The sequence below is a fragment of the Falco cherrug genome, chromosome 2 (assembly GCF_023634085.1).
Source record: "Falco cherrug isolate bFalChe1 chromosome 2, bFalChe1.pri, whole genome shotgun sequence".
Classification (NCBI taxonomy): Eukaryota; Metazoa; Chordata; class Aves; order Falconiformes; family Falconidae; genus Falco; species Falco cherrug.
In genome coordinates, this window is record NC_073698.1 from 82,575,778 (window position 1) to 82,596,786 (window position 21,009).

The 21,009-nt window shown below is 36.9% G+C and overlaps 1 protein-coding gene across 23 annotated transcripts in view; it reads left to right on the forward strand.

Annotated features, from left to right (window-relative positions):
• CASK (calcium/calmodulin dependent serine protein kinase) overlaps positions 1 to 21,009 on the forward strand; it is a 225,610-nt gene that overhangs the window by 166,516 nt on the left and 38,085 nt on the right. For all 23 annotated transcript variants that reach the window (XM_055703031.1, XM_055703030.1, XM_055703035.1 and 20 more), the window contains 2 exons: positions 12,763 to 12,840; positions 14,192 to 14,272. In XM_055703031.1, the coding sequence (XP_055559006.1) occupies positions 12,763 to 12,840; positions 14,192 to 14,272 (159 nt within the window). The remainder of the gene's footprint in view (positions 1 to 12,762; positions 12,841 to 14,191; positions 14,273 to 21,009) is intronic.

Below are 21,009 nucleotides of genomic sequence, written 5' to 3' on the forward strand. Positions count from 1 at the left end.
AAAATACCTTCCATTTTCAACTTGCTCTATACCTTTGCATTTCATTTTCTCTGTTCTTTGGATATGTAGTTCACTGTGCTAGTCAGCATCATCTCATTGTTTTCTTGTTCTTCCTGTTTCTCTGTCTTATAAATTTATAGAGAGAATCAGTCTTAATTTAATTTAGTCTTCCAAGCAGAAACCATTTTTGTTTCATGATAATATATTATATAATACTGATATATGACTGCATCTCTTAAACACAAGACTAATACAAATAAGAATTAACAGTAACTTTTTTATTGCTTAAGGTTCATTTTTGAGAAGTTTATCCACCACTTTCCAACAATGCAAAATTCTGGGTCACATTACGTAACACTGTGATAGTTGCTTTGTTACACTTAAACTGTTTTCTTTCTAACTAACGTTCCATCATTTCTGAGTATTTATAAGGATACTACTGCTGTGGTGAATCATCAAGTGAAATGCAGCTTAGTAAAGTATGTACTTCAAATGAGAATTACACTATTTAGCCTATTCCTCTTGACCTAATGTTATCCTTCCTGTGTCAGTGGTGTGTCATTGTGTCTGTGCAAGTGTGTGTGTGTCTGTGTGCACCAACATATCTTACGCCAAGAGTATAAACCCATAGACTTATTTTTAGTATGTGGAATTAGAAATTCCCTTGATTGCAGTGTATTTTTATCTTATTGGGCCCTGATCTGTCAAAGAACACTTGAATTATATTCCTGGCACTTGTAGAACATTTAATTAACTTCACTGATACTGTTTTAAGAGCATCGTTTTCATATTCGACTTTCTGTATTTTCTTCACTTCTTTTTATGTTGAATATAGTTCAAGTTAGTTGCAATTCATTTTTAACCATAAAGGCTACCTCTCTGGGTGGTGGGTTTTTTTTCATATAAAACTTAAGATTCTCAGATTTATTACTTCTCCAGGAGCTTGGGACTTACTGTGAGAAATTACAAAAATAAAGAAATGCTACAGTGCGTTGGGATACACTCCACAAATCTTGAATAACACTTCTGCTTTGTTGATACTGGGAGCTTTCTTCAGAATAATATTTCACACTTAGTTTACATTAAAATAACCAAAGGCAATATACTAACTGCCCAGTAAGTCATGCTTCTATCTTTGAAGACAGTCAGGCCTCACTGTCTCCTACTTCAGTGATTCAAGTAGCTGGCTGGTACATGTTGAACTATTATTTGTACTAATGAGCTCATTGCAGTACATTTTTATTCTCAGTATATCATTACATTGCAAGATAGGCTCAATAACACAAAGCAGGTGAGAAGCTGTGTTCATTGCCAACCCTCTGTAATCATTGTGGATTTTTATAGTTTTATATGGATTCTATAGCCCGCTGGAATGAGGTTCATGGTCATTAGCATCTTTTCTTCAAGATGGAGATCTAACTCTGAAGAATTAATTCAACTGACAGAATTGGGAATGATGCCTGTTTAGGCTTCACCTGAGACTATAGTTTGTGGTATAGGTCATTAGTCCATATTGGAAGGGGGGCACAAGACAGAAGCAAATATTATTCTGTGGGGTGTATCAAGGTGTTGTCCATGTAACATTACCCATTTTGTAGCCCTGTGTTGAGGGATTAGTTTTCCCTGGTTCTTATAGAATTATAGGATGATTTAGGTTGGAAAAGACCTTTAAGATCAAGTCCAACCATTAACCTAACATTGCCAAGTCCACCACTAAACCATGTCCCTAAGCACCACATCTACAAGTCTTTAAATACCTCCAGGGATGGTGAATCAACCATGTCTCTGGGCAGCTTCTTCCAATGCTTGACAGCCCTTTCAGTGAAGAAATTTTTCCCAGTATCCAATCATAACCTCCCCTGGCACAACTTGAGGCTGTTTCCTCCTGTTGTATCACTTGTTACTTGGGAGAGAAGACCAACACCCACCTGTCTACAGCCTCTTTTCAGGACTACCTGTAGCGAGTGAGAAGGTCTCCCCTGAGCCTCTTTTTCTCCAGGCTAAACAACCCCAGTTCCCTTAGCTGGTCCTCATAAGGCTTGTTCTCTAGACCCTTCACCAGCTTCATCACCCTTCCCTGGACTCACTTCAGCACCTCCATGTCTTTTATGTTTCCTTTTTTCTGATTAGCTGCGTGGTGTCATCTTAAAAGGTGGTTTGCCTTGTTTTTATTAAGATCGGTTTCAATTAGATATCTGATGCAGAAAAAAAAGTGACTATATTATTAAATAATGGGATTTTTGTGTCCTTGAAATTACAAATATGTTAAAGTACCTTGTAAAGTAATGATCTGAGCCCATGCCTTTCACAACAGTACTACTGGTACATTCCAGAGTGAGAGTGGGTTTTTTTAGAATTTCATTGTGTTGATTTTCTGACTGATGTGCTAGTTTTCTTGGCACTGCTGTGTGCAAAGCAGTACCTTTATCTCATCCTGATTTTATTTCTTTCATCTTTCCAAAATAAGTTAAAATGTTTGCAATGTGAACAGAAAAAAATCTGGTTTATGATACAAGAATGGAGTTAAGACTCAAAAAAAGTTGGCTGGAGGGACTTGTGGCAGAATTCCTGAAGTAAAAAAGGATTAAATGGCATACTGAAGATGTCTTGTAGTGGAGGACTGAAGGGTACCCTGGATATCTGCAGTCAGCTTATGGCAGCAGCAATTTGAGTGCTCATTTGAGTAGGCAGGAAAACATCTTAGTCAGTCTACTGAAATCTAAATCATTTTTGTTTTGTCACTATGATTTTAAAGTGTAGAATGTGTTTATTTAAAGTTATTCCATCCCACTTTCCAATCTGAGAGAACATGTGTTTGCCAACATGTATCACATATGATCTTGAATTTCCCTTAATTGCAACCTCTTCCTCTTTGGCAGGATACGTACGTGTAACTGTCTGGTGTATCTTAACATCAGCTAGCACTTGTTGAGAAGTGCAGCTTCTACAGTCAAGAAAATTTATGAGGAGTATTAATGTGAGTTTTTTTCAAAATATGAGACAAATTACTAGGTTGGAGTCCTAATTTATGGTGAAATGTAATGCTGTCAGATACTGGAGTCTGGATTCATTATACATGAACGAGGCATTTAGGGGCACATGAAGTTAAATAGAAAAAAATAATGTCTTGTGTGATTTTGAGGAGTAGCATACCTGTTCATTATCGGTACTTCTGTGACACAATTAAAAACTTATTGGTAAATATGAAGCAAATCAAGGGGCACAATTTAAATGAATGGTTGGGGGGAAGAACGCACACGCTGCAGTTTATTTTGTAAGAATACAGTGCTTTCCTTAGCTCTTTCACCTCTGGAGTGTGAAGGCTTTGAATTTAGATTAAGTGCATAGCACATGGTAATTTCTACTAAAAAGGAATACATTCTACAATACAGCTAAAATTTGTTCAAAGCTCATGTATGCTGAAAGTAAAAACAAATAGAACATACAAGTCAGATATTACTGAACAGCTTGGCATTTGACCATGTGGTCTGAACCAGTATAAGCATAAGCATGTCTTTGAATCTGCTTTTAACTGTAGCAGTTTAAAAAATAAAATTAGATCAAAGGTTGATTTAGAACTGTGAAAATATTTGATGTTCTATGAAGACTGTAAAAAGCAATATGCTGTGTAATACACGTAAGTAGAAATATTTCTTTTATCATTTTAAATGCTAAAATTGCTGCCTGTCCAATCTAGCAGTGTAAGAACTGCAATTAAAAAATTATTACACCCACATGCATAAGCACAGTGTATGGATCTGCACAGATCTGTATAGTCTTAGTTTCAGATTTGCACTTTGTGTAACCTCCCCACAGTTCATAGCTGCCTGTAGTTTCACTACAGGATTGTAACCTATGTAGAGAATCTAAGCTTGGATACATTTTCACTTTTAGAAATTTTGATCAAAAAATAGATACAACAGATATCCCAACACTTAGCTACATAACAGAATGGAAAAGCTTTTCAGTGCTCGATACCTTAACCTTCAAGTTCCCCTGGCATTGCCAAGCATACAAAATATGTCAATGCAAGATTTAGATGATAAAGTATTGAGCGGTAATGTATGTAATGCCACTTGGCATCTTTGCCTATGGCCAACACTGGTAAAAGGCTGTACGTGTTCCTTCCAACTGCCGTGTAACCAAATTGCTACCAATAGACAGACACTGTGAAGGCGGCGAGGATGCCTTTTTCTTTCTGGATGCCTGTTGGATTACTATGAAGGCAGTAGTGGCTGTGCATTTCTTAAGGGTTGGGGGGATGTATTTTCCATCTGAAAGGAAGCCTATGGTCATTTCAGGGTTCCACCTTAGTAAAACAGATACCATTATCTGTCACCTTCTCTCCTGTAATTTATATTCATCCTCAGTAGAATTAACCTTCATCATTTGTGCCTTACTAAGATGCTGTTCTGGCAACTCAGTAGGACCACATCTGACAGGCAGTGTTTGTTGTGTATAACACACTGAAGGGTCAAGGAATTTTATTCTAGCAGTTTTTGAAGTAGATCAGTTAATGTATTTCCTCCTTCTCCAGCAGTAAAGACACTGACCACTAAGAAACACATAGTATCCTCTGCATGCATCAGAAATGTGGTCGTTAATAACCTGTTAACATGTATTAGACATTTTCCATTTGGCATTTAGCTTCATTGGTGCGTCAGTTTTGCATGGTCAGAATTTCAGGTTTTGTGTATGCAATACAATGAAATTTGTCATTCTTACTCTCTAGAAGACAACTGTTTGCTAATCGAGTGCATTGGAAATTGAACTAATGCACAGAGAAGAACGTTTTGCCCAGTTTGGTTAGGTGTCCTCTCCTCTCTTCTTCCCTCAGAAAGTTAAGTTCTTGATTTAAAATAAAACAAGTGAAGAAACCCAAATGTAGAATGGTCCCAGAAAAAGGAAGCAGCTTGGAGTACAATTTTAAATTCCATAGGGTTGATTGAGTTTACCTGACATTTTGTCTTACCTGTTGTTGTAGGTAAAGGTGTAAGAAAATCTGTGTTTATGTTCATTTCTGACACAGACAGCAGTAAGTGTAACTCAGTTCTGCAAGTAGCTCATTATGAGTGTGTAAAAATACAGATGACTTAAAACCAAGTTGCAGTTGGCCTATGTTTTGCAAATAAAAGTTCCTCTAAAAATTAAAAGAAGAATATGTGTATTTCAGTTCTATCACATAAATAATCAAAATTAAAGTGAAATTCAGGGGTTTTTTTGCTACTTTACGGATTTTTTTACATAAAAGATAATTCATGTGTTGCATGAATGTGAATATGTAGAAGGAAATTGAGTATTTCAAATTAGCATAACCTCTGTCAGGTGTACTGAAAGTCTGAGTGCCTGAAGTAACAAGCTGCAGTGGTGACTGTTCTGTGGCATGACAGAAACACACACTTGTCTGTTCAAATAGAATTTATGTACTGATTCAGACTGTCTTATTCAGTGGATACTGTGGCACGGAATCTTTGTTTTAGTTGATAAACTACTTCCTGAAACCTTCTTTTGAGGTAGTTTTGTTCACTCTTTAATTGCACAGCATTTCAGTGTGTAAGGAACTTGAATGCAGAGGTTGATCGTACTCCTGTTCTACAATAAGTGTATCACGCAGAACAAAGCTTGAAGCTGTGGAGGGCTGTAATCTGTAATGCTCTAGAAGTCACAAAGTAGTCTCAAGTATGCTTCGGACTTTCATACAGGAGAGGACTGTAACATGCGCTGTAAAATTATGCTGGGAAATTAATTTTAGGTCACTGGTGCTAAAATAGTAAGTGAGCTTCAGGCACAGCCCTTAACAGTGAAAAACAGAAGGTTTAAAAGAACAAACTGTTTTAAAACTAAGATAAAGCCCCTGCTGACTGACCTTGTTATTCAGTGTGTTTTCCAGTAGGAATTGTTACCCTCGGGGGTGTGTTTCCTTGAGGGCGTAGAATCCCAAGGAAAGAGGCACCCATGGAAAGGCTGTAACATTTTGCATAGAAAAGGAGATGTGAAGCAGAACTGGCAGAAGAAAGAATTAATTGGTCTATCAATTATCTAATTGGCTCTTTCATTTTAAAGCTTCTTTGATATTACTGCTTGTGAATATTTCATTCAGTAGGTCATGGATTTCCCTCAGACCTGCAGCACATGAAACCTCTGGGGTAAATGGAGTACCACGGCAGGGAGCTGGGAAAGGTAACAGAGCCACAAGCCTATTTGTTACTAACTGTTGCTGTGCAAGGGGCAGCACCTCCACCCGAGACTTTTTACATGGTACAAAAACCTAAAAAGCAATGAAAAACAGTCCTCTAATATCACTGTGTCGCATGTGGTTGTATTGTTATCCTGCTTTCAGCTGGGATAGAGTTAATTTTCTTCCTTAGTTGCCAGCTGGAGTTAAACCATGACAGTCCTTCAGAAAGCAAAAGTCAAATATAGAAGGACATGTTTCATTGATTATTTTTAGATGTTTCAATTCAGGGATTTAATATTTGAGGCTGGAAACCCAGTATCTGCCTTCCCAAATAGTAACTGAATCCTCACAAAACGTGTATTTGTGTTGAAAGATCATGGGGGTTTGTGCTCTAGCAGGTCAGTAGCTCTTGTTTTAACAAAAGTTTCTCATTTGCATCACAGAAACTTCCAGAGTTTGGGTAGATAAAATAACTTACTGATTACATTGTGTGACCTAATTTTGATTACATTCAAGGTTAGTTAGAGAGTGAGGCTAAATGTCTGCCGGTCGGGATATATCTAAACTTTTAAGTGTTGACGTTGAATGGGGGATGTGTTTGGACAGTATTCTGACTCCTCTTACAGGAAATGGTTAAAAAGGAATTTCTGCGCATCTGAAAAACTAGTCAGAAGAGAAGAGTTTGTTGTTTTGTCTGCCTGCCTGATTGTGGATTAGGCTTTGGGCTGTCTGCTTTAAATATCAGAAGAAAGGAGTTCCCTTTGTACAGGCAGAAGACAAAAAGTCTTGACTCCTAGGAAAGCTTGTGGACTGATACTGCTACTTGACTTGTGGGTATTCTTTTCATAGTACTTATGTTCTAGCATGCAAAATTTAAAGCAAAACTCGTCTTTTCAAGAAGCAGTACTATTCTGTTAATTAGCTATAATGTCAATTTATGTTTGCTATATCAAGTTTGGTTAATATATCAATTATGATTGCTAAGTTTTTCTAAAGAAAGCTCTTAATTTTGGTCTTCTGTGCAGCAAATGTAGAAGAACTGGTACTGAGGAGTGAGACTGAGATGCAAAGTATTCCAAAGTCTGAAAATTCCAAAGGTTACAATTGCTGTGGCATTTTACAACATTTTTTTTAATTATTAGAAAATTTTAATTATGTTTGTGCTTATTGCTGAGTTAAATTGTTGGAGGTTGGGCTACTGGAGTGAGGGCACAGTTATTTGCTGGAAAATAGAGCATCCCAGCAAAAAGAAACCCCATCATTAGGGCACATACAGATTTTGCCCTGCTGAAAGTCTGTTGGCATTACATACAAAAGTATTCTGTTGAGGACAGTGAAGAATGAACCAGTTCATTCTGTTCCAGAAGAAACCACCGTTGGTATGGTCCCTGAAGGAGGTAGAGTTGCAAGGCTGCCTAAAGACAACAGCACTGTAAACAGGCTGGTGTGCTGTGATTAAAAATGTGTAGCTAACTGCACATAGTAATGTGTTCTGTACTGCAGGAGTACATAAAGCCTGGCTGTAATTGTCATTAATGTTTACTTTAATCTATGATGTGTGCAAGCATGTTTTATTCAGAATTTTCGTAAACATTTTGTAAAAATTTTCATGTAAATGTGTGTTAGATTCATATGTCCAAGGGAACAAACGTTCTTAGTGTGTCTAAGTGAAACCTCTGAATTCAGATGCTTTCAGAAATGAACTATAGAGCTGTAAATTCCTTCTTCTAAATTGCTTCTGCTATAGCTATTCAAGTGCAAAAGTATTTGAAAAGTATTGCAAAACAGTCTTTTTTCAAAGACAGCAAAGAAGGTAGGACTGCTTCACCAGTTCTGGTACATTAATGCATTGTATAAATTCCTGCTTCTCTTACCAGCTTCTGCTATGTTCTGCTGGAAAGCTTCTAATCATCTTCAGTAAAGACTAATTATTGTTGGAGTTATGTGGGTTTTTTTAAATAGGCTTAATAACATAATGCTAAAAAATTCTGTTCGGACTGAACACACAATTACTAAAATTGGAAATAAGAAATACAAAGTATCTTCTGGATTTGTCCTTGTGTTTATATGAGTGCATACCAAACAAGAGACAGTTTAGAACCAGGCCTTTGTTTTTAATATCCAGAAAAATTCTGTGAAAGCATTATTGAAATGGTATATTGAAGAAATTAAAATATAAAGCAACTACTAAAAGGTACTAATACTTCCTTTGTTTCTGGGTTTACTTTTTATCACTTCATATGTTTTTAAAGGTATGGATCTTGGTTGTATGTTCCTATTTCTGCTTTGACTACATAAACAGTTAATGTAGAAACAGTACTTCTGATACAATCTTGTACATAATATTATTTTAATTTCTCCTAAGGATCCATTAGAAATACATAATGACATGTGAACCTGGGCAAGATAAATGGTTCATGGGGTATTGCTGTACATGTATTTATAGATTTGAAAACAGTTTTGTCATTTTACTGTCTTCAATGTGTAATAATTGCATTTGTCTTGTGTATTGTAATTTGTGCCACTACTCTCCAAAATAATTGAGTATTGTAATGCATTATACCAGAGAGAAATTGCATAGCCTGAACAAAAGGTTATTTCCAGATGAGATATGAAAATAGACACTGAGACAGTTTGGTGACAATACTGATTGTCTCCACTAGGAAATTTCCTGTTGCTAACATCAAATGTCAGTGATAAGTACAGCTGTTCTGTTGTTAAAAAGCAATTTAAAACAGCTTTTAGTCAAGACAGTGTTCACCATCATTTCAGTAACTACAACTAAAACTTAAGAATTTGTGGGCCATCTATGAAAAGACAAAATAACCTTGATGTCATCAAAGCCATGGTCAGCTCCTGTTTTAAAAGTAATTAGGAGCACAGTGATAGTAACAACTACCTGAACATCTACAGTGTGCTTTAAAAAATTGTGCAGGAATTGACAAACTATGGTTTTCTTTATGTCATTTGAATTTTGTCATGTGGAAATCTTCTTTGACCATTAATAACTTCACATACAAAAATAAACCTTCCACTACTGCTGTTGACTCCCTTTAGGATAATTCATAAAACACCAGTTTTATTGGTATAGATATAATTTTTCAATAAATTACAAAATAAATTATTTACACTGAAATTTTAAAGCTTAATCTATTTCTTAGGGAATAGGTGGCTATGAGAAGCAATTTTAATTATGTAGCCTGGTCCCCTTGTAAGCTAAAAACTCCGTGAACTAATTGAATTAGAGTATGCCATTTCAAAAATGTTTGTTTCTGATATTTTAAAAATTTTCAGGAAAGTATATCCATTACACACTTAATTACCTGGAATATTGACATTTGTGCTTTAATTCTACTCTGAAGTTCTTCTACTTCCTTTTACTTGGATCATGTGATAGTTTTGTCATTTAAACTGACTTCCCTTATTATCAAACCTCTGTCGTCTTTAACCATTTTGTAATATGCTATGGGGAGAGATTTTGGATTTTTTTTGAAAGGTTTTCCTGAGCCTTCTCTGCCTCTTCACATCTTTCCTATATTTTGAATGTGGAACTGAACAGTTATCTATTGTGGGCATGCCACAAACACATGTAACAGTCTTATTTCTTAGCTGATATTCTCGTTACGGTATGGCATTTGGCTGTAGTCTTCCCTGGGAGAAACTCATACATTGGTAACTTCATGCTTTCTGACTGCCTGAGATTCCTCCTTCCCCCTGCCAAGATAGTACCCCCTCTTCTAAGTATCGTTTGTATTCTTTGTTCTTAAATGTATGGTCTTTTATTTGGGCAGAAAATACGCTTTTCTTTTTCCTTGCATGCAGAGCTTAAAGTACTGGTAACCCAGTTAAACAAATGAGAATATGTATTCCTTTTTTACTTTGATCAGTATACCTCCATGACATGTCCCTGGTTTTAATTTGTAATTTGCCTTTTAAAAATGCTTTTCAAGTTGTAGAGGCTCAAATTTCTTTTCAGATTTATTGTGGGTTACGTTTGCTTCTTGGTTTTTAGAGTTAAGATTGGACAGAACTTTAGAGAAAAGCACAATGTATTCATATATTTCATGGTGAAAATGTAATGCAGAGTAGGCTGTTTGCATAGTGTTTCCATGAGACTCTGGAATGAGTGCCTTCCACTGTAACGAGCTTTGGGTGCAGAGTATCCAGGAAGATTCTCTAGAACAGATCTGCTTGTGCTAGTGAAGCTACCGAAAATATATCCTTTCTCTAGTTGAGACCTTCTTCTACCTCCGGAAACAGTGAATGCATCCCATGTTGGGTAATACATAGGCTTAAAGCCTTAATGCACATGTGAAGATTCTTTTGTTTAATTACTGTCAGAGCCCCTCCTACTGCTTTGGTGCCTTGGAAGCCAATCTCAGTAAGTAGCAGTCCTGGGAGGTGAAATTTTAAGTGCCATGCCTCAGCATGAAGGCTCTCCAGAAAAATAAATGTGCCCTTGTTTATTCTGAACTTTGCCTTGATTTTTTCTAAACATCCTTAGAGGCACTTTGCTTCCTACTTTCCTTTTTGCCTCCTTGCTAGTCTTGAAAGGTAACTGTCCTGTGACAGTGACAAAAAGTTGTTTCTGTAAGCTGCTGGTTGTTTCGGGTCACAGTAACACAGCAGCTTGAGTGAAGTCAGCAACTTCAGCGATGCAGCTTTTAAACATTTGCTAGAAATACCTCATAAAAATATTTTCATGCTACCTTTTCTGTAATTTCATTAATCTTAAACAGGATGTGTGTGTGACTCTCTTAGAAAAAGATATTCAATAATATTCATGTTGGGTATCATGCATTTTCACCATCTCCTACTGCACCTTCCTCAGTATGCAGTGCTTGATGCAGTTTCTTAACAGGTGAATATATGTGATACTTAATAATGTGGAGTTGCTGGAGTTCACGTAGTTTTGTTTCCTTAAGAAGAAGTAAAAACAAATAATTGTATGTACAACTAAAGTATCTCCTGAACTGCAAGCTAGCAGAAAGCTTTTATTTTAAAAACTTCAACAGTGGTCAAGGCGGCTTAAGCTATTGAGTATAGCAGTGTTTTGGCAGCACAAGGTGAAGTTGTTGGGTGTGGGAGAAACTGATTTAGCTTGACTTTTCTACTTTTTTTTCCCCAAAATAGTGGTATAACTGTCATGCAGGCAGTGACATTGTTTCTTCTTTTTGTATTAATTTGCATATGGACCTGAAACATTCAACATGTGCATTGGATCGCTAAGGAGAACAAGGAAAATAATGATGATATTGGATTGTATTTATTGTGATTTACATCTCTTACAAAACTGAATGGTATTTCATGTGAGAAAGAGAAGAGTGTACTTCTGTAGCTTGACAGGATTTGCTTTTTCAAACACCCGAGGCCATCCTCAGCCACCGGTGGAGCTGTAAGCTGCTCAGAGGAAGCACCTGAGAACTCCTTGCTGAGCAGCTGAAATGGGGGGTTCTTACCAACTCATCTTTTACAGCATCAGGATTTGCTGGAGGTGTTAAGAATCCCTTGTGTACTTTGAATGTTTGTTACATATGCTATTTTGAATTTCCGTTTAATTTTGAGTATTTCCAAAGTTGAGAGAGTCCACAACTACTCTGGGCAGCTTGTTTCACCACCCTCACTGTGACAAAAACCTCTCTAATGTCCTAAACGTAGTTATTTGTATCTCTTTTCTGCCTTGTATTTCAAAGTAGTAGTATAACATAAATAAGGAATAGTTATGGGCGTGACCATCTTTATGTTGTTTGAAATGTAAGCCTAAAGTCTGTAATTTGAAAATAGTACTTACTGCAGTGCCTGTTTATTCTTAAGTATACATTTACTCCTTTTAATACAAGTACAATCTATTAATTGATACAAGAGTCTGTAATACCTATCTCTAATGTGATAGGTATTAGACAATCTCCTATTGTGTTTTGCATAGTTGAAAGGGTTTAAAATTTTCTGAAAAAAAAAAATAATGTGAAAGGTTTACCATTTCCTATTTAGACACACTGGCATTCTGTTCAACAGAAAATCCTAGTAAAATAAGGTTACTGTCTTCTGTGAGCACTCTTTGTTGGCAAGGTTTGTTTTTCTTTTCTCCAAAGATTTTGGCTTTTGTAGCGCTCTGTCTTCAAGTGCACTTTCCCATATTCTGAGGTTTATTTAAATTACTGTTTAAAATGTTTGATGATTTGATTTATTGAGAAAAGTGGGATATGCAGGTAAATTTGATTTTATAGCGTAATGTATTTTTTACTGCTTTTATTCAAGATTCATCGAATCCCTTCTAGCAGAAGAATATAGTTTCTGTAAATCTGTGGAAAAAGCATGGGAGGTTTGCAGAATCCCTTAACCTCTTGAACTTTCCCATGTCATCCTGTGAACTCTGAATCTATGGCACTCTTCAAATCAGGAAATGTTTAAATATGAAAAGCCAAAACGCTAAGCTGCTAGATTTTGTATACAAAACATCTGTGGGTCTTGCAATTTAACAGTCATCTTAATCGTGGTAACATAAGCAGACTATTGTTAGTCCTCGTCATTACTTTATATAAAGTAGAATATGATTTCAGTAGTTTGTTCTCTTGTTATTTCAGCTTTATGACAAAATAAACACAAAATCTTCACCACAAATCAGGAATCCTCCAAGTGATGCTGTACAGAGAGCCAAAGAGGTAATGGCTTTAAATTTTATTTTTTTTTTTTTTACTTTGAAACGGATTGTATTTGAAGTGCAACAATTTTTTTCTTCATAAAGTGCTGATATGTATTCTGGTTCATAATCTGATTTTTTCTGGAATTCTACCATTGCTTACTTAACTTACATAACAAGTTGCATAAACTTGCAGAATTCTATTATGTCTGTAAGGATTATATATATTACTCAGTTGCATCATTTAACCTTTGCTGCAACAATAGCAGTATTAAAAGGAATACTGATGTTGGGTAAATGCAGTATCTTTCAAGTTCATTTTATTTATGTGCAGCAGAAGTTTGATGTTTATATGACTTAGTCACAAAAAAGGATTTATTTCTAGGTATCAGCTTTTTAAATAGAAAAACCAAGTTTATCATAGATAGTTCTAAGAGGAACAGACCTAGAAGTGCAATGAAGGTGGCCTGTAAAGACCAAAGATAAATAGAGCGATGTTCTTAATTCTTATACATGACAAATACTATTTTTTATTTGCTTATTTTTTGCAAGTGGTAAAAAAAAATAAAGAGTTCTATCACATATTATCAGTAAAAATAAGTACAGTTGTTGGGAGTAATGTCATAGGAAAACACTTTTTATCATGCCATTAAAACAGAATTAAAAGGAAGACTTTAAAACACTGTAATAACTGAAGTGACCCTGATAGACCCCCTGAAGTCTTATTCTGCAGAATTTTCTGGTAGTTAATCCTGGGAGGTGCTTCCACAAGCAAAATACTCTGCTTTCATTGTCCAAGTAGTTGCATGTGAAAATAAACATGTGTCAGGCTGCAAGCAAATGAATTAAAGCCAATTTACTCCTTCCCCCAACAATAAGCTGAACTATGGCTCAGATTTTATAAAATCTGGAGCTTGGAGGTGCGGTAGCAGATGGACCACCTACACTTGATGTCAGTTTAATTTGTGGAGAGAAGATTTTATGAGTATTTTTAATACTGTTTTCAAAGTGATTGTTTTAATAAATTGAGACCATGCGTGAATGTAGCAATTGGTGGTGGTGATGAGTGTCACCTATTAGCACTTAATTTCTGTCACCATATATTTAGCTGTTGGAGGAATACTGTCAACTGAAAAAAGAGCAACTCTTTCCTTCAAATTTCTGCTTTAATCTCTCTCAGTCTCAAAGAAAATTGAAATTAGATATTCGGGGGGGGGACGGACACATTCTCCTAAGTCCTTTACTGTCAAGAATATTCTTTTGTGTAGTCATTAGGAGATATTCTGACTGACCAGTGAGTGTTTTCATTTGTTTGATTAATAGCTTTATGTAAAAGAAAGTTACTATGGATATTTCTCCTATTTGTTTTGCAGGTATTGGAAGAAATTTCATGTTACCCAGAGAACAATGATGCAAAGGAGCTAAAGCGTATTTTAACACAACCTCATTTCATGGTAAGCAAATGGTACTTTTGAGTTTTGGGGTTGTTTTACTATTCTTTGTATTAGAAAACTTAATTTCAGGAAGTTCTCCCTAAAATCTGCAAGGGATAAAAGTGTATGCAATACAATATACCTATTAATAAATATTTCTAATCAGCTGGTCTGACAAAATAGGTACGATAACTACTACTGTTGGTCCCCATTACTGTCATGAAAACTGTCAGTAGTTTGGCGCAATCTAATTATGGAGCAGTTTCACTATCTTTTTGGGGAGCTGTGTTGCACATAGAAAGAAGAATGAATCCTTTTAAATCTCCATTGGTGGAGCTAGGATCCTCCTTTTTCTTTTTCCCAAGGATATCTTGTTAGGATAAGGTGTGTGAATTTATTGCAAAATAAGTGTTTATTTAACATTAATTTACAATAAATCAATAGCTTGTTGTCGTGGTTTAACCCTGGCCAGCAGCCAAGCCCCACGTAGCCACTCACTCACCCCGCCTCACCCAGAGGGATGGGGAGGAGAATTGGAAAGGAATGTAAAACTCAAGGGTTGAGATAAGAACAGTTTAGTAGGTAAAGAAAAAGCCACACATGCTAGCAAAGCAAAGGAAAGAATCCATTCACCACTGCCCATGGGCAGGCAGGTGTTCAGCCATGCCCAGGGAAGCCGGGCTCCATCATGTGTAACAGTTACTTGGGAAGACAAATGCAGTAAAGCCAGCTGTCCCTCCCTTCCTTCTTCTTCCCCCAGTTTATATACTCAGCATGATGTCCCATGGTATGGAACATGCCTTTGGCTAGTTTGGGTCACCTGTCCTGGCTGTGTCCCCTCCCGGTTCCCTGCGCCTCTCCAGCCCTCTGGCTGGCAGGGCCCAAGAAACCGAAAAGTCCTTGATTTAGTATAAAACATCACCCAGCAACAACTAAAAACATCCCTGTGCTATCAACATTGTTCTCATGCCAAATCCAAAACAGCACCACACCAGCCACTAAGAAGAAAATTAACCCTGTCCCAGCTGAAACCAGGACACTTGTACAGTCTAGTGAGCTTGTGTTACACATCCTACTGTGTCTGTTTCACAAACTTGATTTGGGGGCAGTAATTGTCCTAAGTTCAGGGCTGGGAACGTGTAACAACTTGGTTCAAGTTACTGAAGTCCAGTCCTTTGAAACTACTTAAAGGATTTCTATTGTTTATGCCGTGGATGAAGTTCGTAAGTTCAGAAATAAAAATGTTTGCCTAAATCGGCTATACACTATTGTCAGTTTAAAATCATGAATTTGAATTTCCCTGACACAAGGATTATATGCAGGGGGCTTTGTGGAAGTTGCTCACCTGAAAGCTGAATTCCTTTAAACCTGATTTCCAGGAAAGCATGAGCTGAAACCAGCCTCATATTCAGGTATAAGATGAAATCTGGATAGCTGCATGTCTCAGTGTGTTCTTTTGATGGCCACTGTAGCTTTGGGTGCATTTATTTTAGTACTTTTAAATCAGATCAGGAGTATGTTTGAAGTGAATCTCTTGATTGTCCCCTTACAATGCTTTTGCTTGTATCATGTAAGGGTCGCAGAGCATGCAAACTAGACTCCTTTTAGATAAAATTAAACTTGAAAATGCACACCACAAGCCAGTGTGTAATCCAGCAGCTGATGGGCATTCGGTCCACATGGCAAGGTGGGAAGCTGGTCAGAAGTAAAAACTCCAACAATACATTCAGCATGTACATCAGGTCCTCACTAATCCAATTGGTTTCCGTGTTGATTCATTCCCATTTCATTGCACAAATGCTAATGCAGACATTGGCTTTTGACATTGTACTCAGCAACACGCTGGTATGTCACCGCCTGGAGATGACACCTATCTTGAAGTCTGTAACAAATCTGATTCAATGTTTAACAGGAATACTTGCTTAAAATAGAACAAAAAATAAGGTGAAATGGCACTCAGCCAAACTGTAAGAAAGACTGGGGGGAGGGGGGAGGAACAAACAAAAAATACTTTCTGATATTGAACTTTTTTTGGAATCTGACAGGTTCATTTGGTTTACCTTTTTTTGCGTAATTACTACACAATATTGCAAAAAAATTAGGCACTGTGGAGAAAGAGCTTTTTTTAAGTATAAATTCCTTTCAGAGTAGGCATCAATAAAAATGGTTGTGGCATACAAAAATTTCATGTATCCAATCAAGCGACAGGAAAGGTTGAGTTGGAAATCATCTTTTATAGGTACCTTTATTTCCACCTGATATCCTCATAAATTTAAAGCCATCTGTGAGAATTATTTTGCTGCAATTCTATAAAAAGTATTTTTTAATAAGGAATAATCTGCAACTCCATAACAATGATGAGGAGTGATTTCAGTAAGTCACTCTATGGCATCCAGAGCTAAATTGCTAGTTGATGGAGTCCAATCCTTTCTACCCAAGTTTCATCCTCTCCCTTGCAGTTGTTCTGCCATTCACTTGACACTGCATTTTGGTATTCCACTGTGCTGAAGTAGTAGAAAACTGCTCCAACGAAACAGTGATTCATTTAGCAAAAAGAATTGGGAACAACTGGAATATTACTAGCACCAGAATGAGCAAGAAGACAGAAACACACAGTCTGGGTTAGGGAGGAATAGCACAAACATGTGAAGTACCACTTAAATCAACATACATTGCTGTGGAACCATACCTTTAGGGTGCAGGTACCAAAGAGTCTCCAGATGTCAAAGAAGCAACTCCATCTTCTCCCATTACTCCCACTCCTGCTCCCAGATTGCAGACCTTACAAAATTATTCTAATATTTGTGGCATTCTGCCAAAATTCCCTTCAGAGCCAAAACCTTTAAAATAGATACTATTAGGAAAGGAAATAATTGTATAAAATAATATCGTCAGCCTATGCTCAATGTGTTTACCCAGCACTGTACAGAGCAGTACTCTGGTTAGTAGGTTGCTGAGCTCTGATACACAGAGACTACAGCACTAAGGTGTAATAAGTAGGATCATGTGTGTTAACACCTGTGTGATAATATTTTACTATTATTTATATTATCTTCTAATGTATATACTTAATCAGAAGACAATGGAGTATAGTCTGTCTCATTTACTTAGACACAGTGTTAGTGGTTTAGACTATGTATAGGCCTTTACAGAACCAAAGCCAATAAAGTATGTGTTTGTAAGTACTCTTATTGGCACTGAGATCTTAGAGTTCAAAGATTTTTGTTGATTTAGTTTTGTTTTACTCATGTACCTTATGGGTACAGGAATAAATTACGAATTTGGTCTGTACGTGCATAACATTTTAATTTAAAGAAATATATGTGAATTTTACATAAAGGTCTTTCAGCAGATAATTAATTTAAGAATTCTTTAAAAGATTATTAGGTACCTCATCTGTTGTGTACAAATTTCAAGGAGCTTTTACTCCATTATGTAAATTTGAGTTGTTTTTCAAATGTGCCAGTTTTATCTGTAAAAGTTTCCATTGTATATGTTTAGTATATGGCAGCAATTGAAATGTTTGCTGTTCTAGGAAACTAGGAAATTACATACAAAGGTTTTATCCATCATCAAGTGCCTTCCTGCACTGTTCTTTGCAGACAATGATCCTGCAGTATAGTAGAAAGCAGTTGTTCTCACTAAACTTACTTTCAGCAGGATTACCATGGTCTGCAAAGATGAGACAGGAAAAAAAATCTAAATTATCAAAAATGACAGAAATGCATGAAAACAAGTACCTTTAAGTAAAGTCCAGTAGCAGTCTTTATATTAAATGTTTACAATATTTAAATTGAGCTTGCTGTACTTTAATATCTGGTGATTCTGTATTTTTGTTAACACATCCAGATATCATCTCATATAATTGTGAACTTTTGAAATGGTTTAAACAGACCATATTTTATTGCTAAAATACATACATAAAGCAAGGCAAGTACTTGATGTGAAACAAATGTAAGGCCCTGAATTACATGAGAAATGTAGTATTGAAGCGTGGAGAGTTAACAGGTACAGGCAGGTGCATGAAGCTCAGTGAGACCTTTGAGCAGATGGAGCTGAAGGAAGCACAAAGATCATCCTGCTCTTTTATTAAAGAGTGCTTGCATGCAGAGCCAAGACCACACTCACTCCTAGAATAGATGCTTTTTGTAGCAGCCAGAACTAAGGCATGATTGCCCATGGCTGCTCTTGTCTTGGGACAAGTGCAAACAGTTTTCAGATACTAGAACAAGAATTAAGCTAAATGCCTAGACTTATGTAGGAGTATTCATACATAAATTTACACCCAATTAAATAAACCAAAATAAGAATTTATTTAATTAAAGTGGTTTAACTTGCATATGTGGTCCATATCTCTTAATATAAAATGTTGCTTCCATAGTACAGACTAATGCAGAGGAATTGTGGCAAGTTTGAGCTTAGTGGTTGACAAAATAAGATGAAAACCAAAAAATGCAGATATAAGTTAGTATTTAACTAAAAAACATATGTGTAGGTGGACTTGAAACACTGGAAAAACAGGAGGAAATGTGAACAGAGCATTGCTAGTTCAGGAAATTCCATTCTATTGTTACAATGCTGAATTCCCACCTGTAGTTTGAAATTGATTTGAGGAAATGGAACTTAAAGTATTTATGAAATTATCTTTTATAACATGGTATATAACTTTAGAAGTCCTACTTTGGGAACAAAGTTAGGATTTTGTAGAGACCATGAAAATCCCATTTCTGCCTTGGTTTCCACTTGAGAATTACATCTTGTAGGGATGTCTTTTTATAACTTTTTTTCAGTTTAGGTTCTGCTTAAACATTTGATTTGAATACTAAGACATTGCAGAGTTAAATTTCTCTGCCGAAACAAAACCTAGATGGTCAACCTCAAGCCTGGCAAGGCTGATGGGTTTTGCAAGTTAAAAGTTATGAGCATTTAAACAAAAACTAACATGATGTTAACTTTAATAGATTGACCTAGCTGTGGTGGTGGCTGATATCTCTACTATTGTAGAGATATTGTTAAGAACCAGACTTGATTTATCAATCCTTATCTGAGAAACCTAGCCATTTGGATATGGAGACAGGATCTGTCTCTGATCCTTGATGAGTTTTAGTATACTAGAACTAGCATGTTCACATATAAATAATATTTAGTTTTCGGAAGAAAGCAAGCAAGCTATAATATACTCATTATTAAGAGTTGAATGCAAATGCAAAATGGATATGATATGATGCTTTTAAAGATACCCAGGACAACAGCAGAATTCATACCATTAAAAAGCCCGGTACTATTGAATACTGCTTTGCAAATGTTTACACTTCGTAGACTTTTATCTTGTAATACTATGCTACACTTTTTATGGTTGTACAGGCTTCTTGTCTTTGCCCTAGCTTAGAGTTCTTACACAGTCAGTTGCATGACTTACCACATGGGCCAAGGCCAACTGTACAAGGTTCAACAAGGCTCAGTGCTGGGTCCTGCACTTGGGTCACAACAACCCCACACAGCGCTACGGGCTTGGGGACGAGTGTCTGGAAAGCTGCCTGGTGGGAAAGGACCTGGGAGTGTTGGTCGACAGGTGCCTGAACACGAGCCAGCAGTGTGCCCAGGTGGCCAAGAAAGCCAAGAACATCCTGGCTTGTATCAGAAACAGTGCAGCAGGGCTGGGGAAGGGATTGTCCCCTTGTACTGGGCACTGGTGAGGCCGCACCTCGAACCCTGTGTTCAGTTTGGGCCCCTCACTGCGAGAGGGACACGGAGGTGCTGGAGCGTGTCCAGAGAAGGGCAGCAAAGCTGGTGAAGGGTCTGGAGCACAAGTGTAAAGAGGAGCAGCTGAGGGAACTGGGGTTGTTTGGCCTGGAGACAAGGAGGCTCAGGGGAGACCTTGTCACTCTCTACAACTACCTGTAAGGAGGCTTGAGCAAGGTGTGTGTCAGTCTCTTCTCCAGGTAACAAGCACCGGAGAAGAGGAAATGGCCTCAAGCTAAGCTGCACCAGAGGAGGTTTAGATTGGATATTAGGAAAAGCTTCTTCACTGAAAGGGTTGTCAAGCGCTCAGACAGGCTGCCCAGGGAAGTGGTTGAGTCATCACCCCTGGAGGTATTTAAAAGTCATGTAGATGCGGTGCTTAGGGACATGGTTTAGTGATGGGCTTGGCAGTGTTAGCTTAACGTTGGACTTGATGATCTTAAAGGTCTTTTCCAACCTAAATGATTCTACGATAAAGTTATTTAAATACATTTAATAAATTAGGTGTTGTACCACTCTTTGCATCAAGAAACACAGTAAAACTAATGAAGTAGTATTTAATCAGTTTGTTTGTTTAGATTGTAATTTTCATCAGGCATTTTGAACTCAGTGTTGCTGTGCTGGGTCTGTGCTCTAGGGGGATGGGAGAATATGGAAGTGATTATGCTTGTAAACAACAAAAAGCAAGATTTCATTCTTTTACTCAATACCGATCCACAGTTTGTCTTTATTAGAATAAAATACCATGGGATCTGAATACCTTTCAATTTTACTAGTGTAATTATTTTCAAATAGTTAGCTCAGACAAGTAGCTTCCTAATTCTGTGTCTAGGCACATAAATGAAGATGGTTTCATTCTGACATGTTGCACGTGTTGAGAAGATAGGGGAGAGGGAAGCAGCATCATTCTCACTGAGGTATCTACAGTAGAAAATCAGGTTAACTTATGCAGATTTAAAAGGCTAGATATGTGTGTATGCATTTGCAGTCTGCTGGAGTTTTAGACTTCTTTAAGG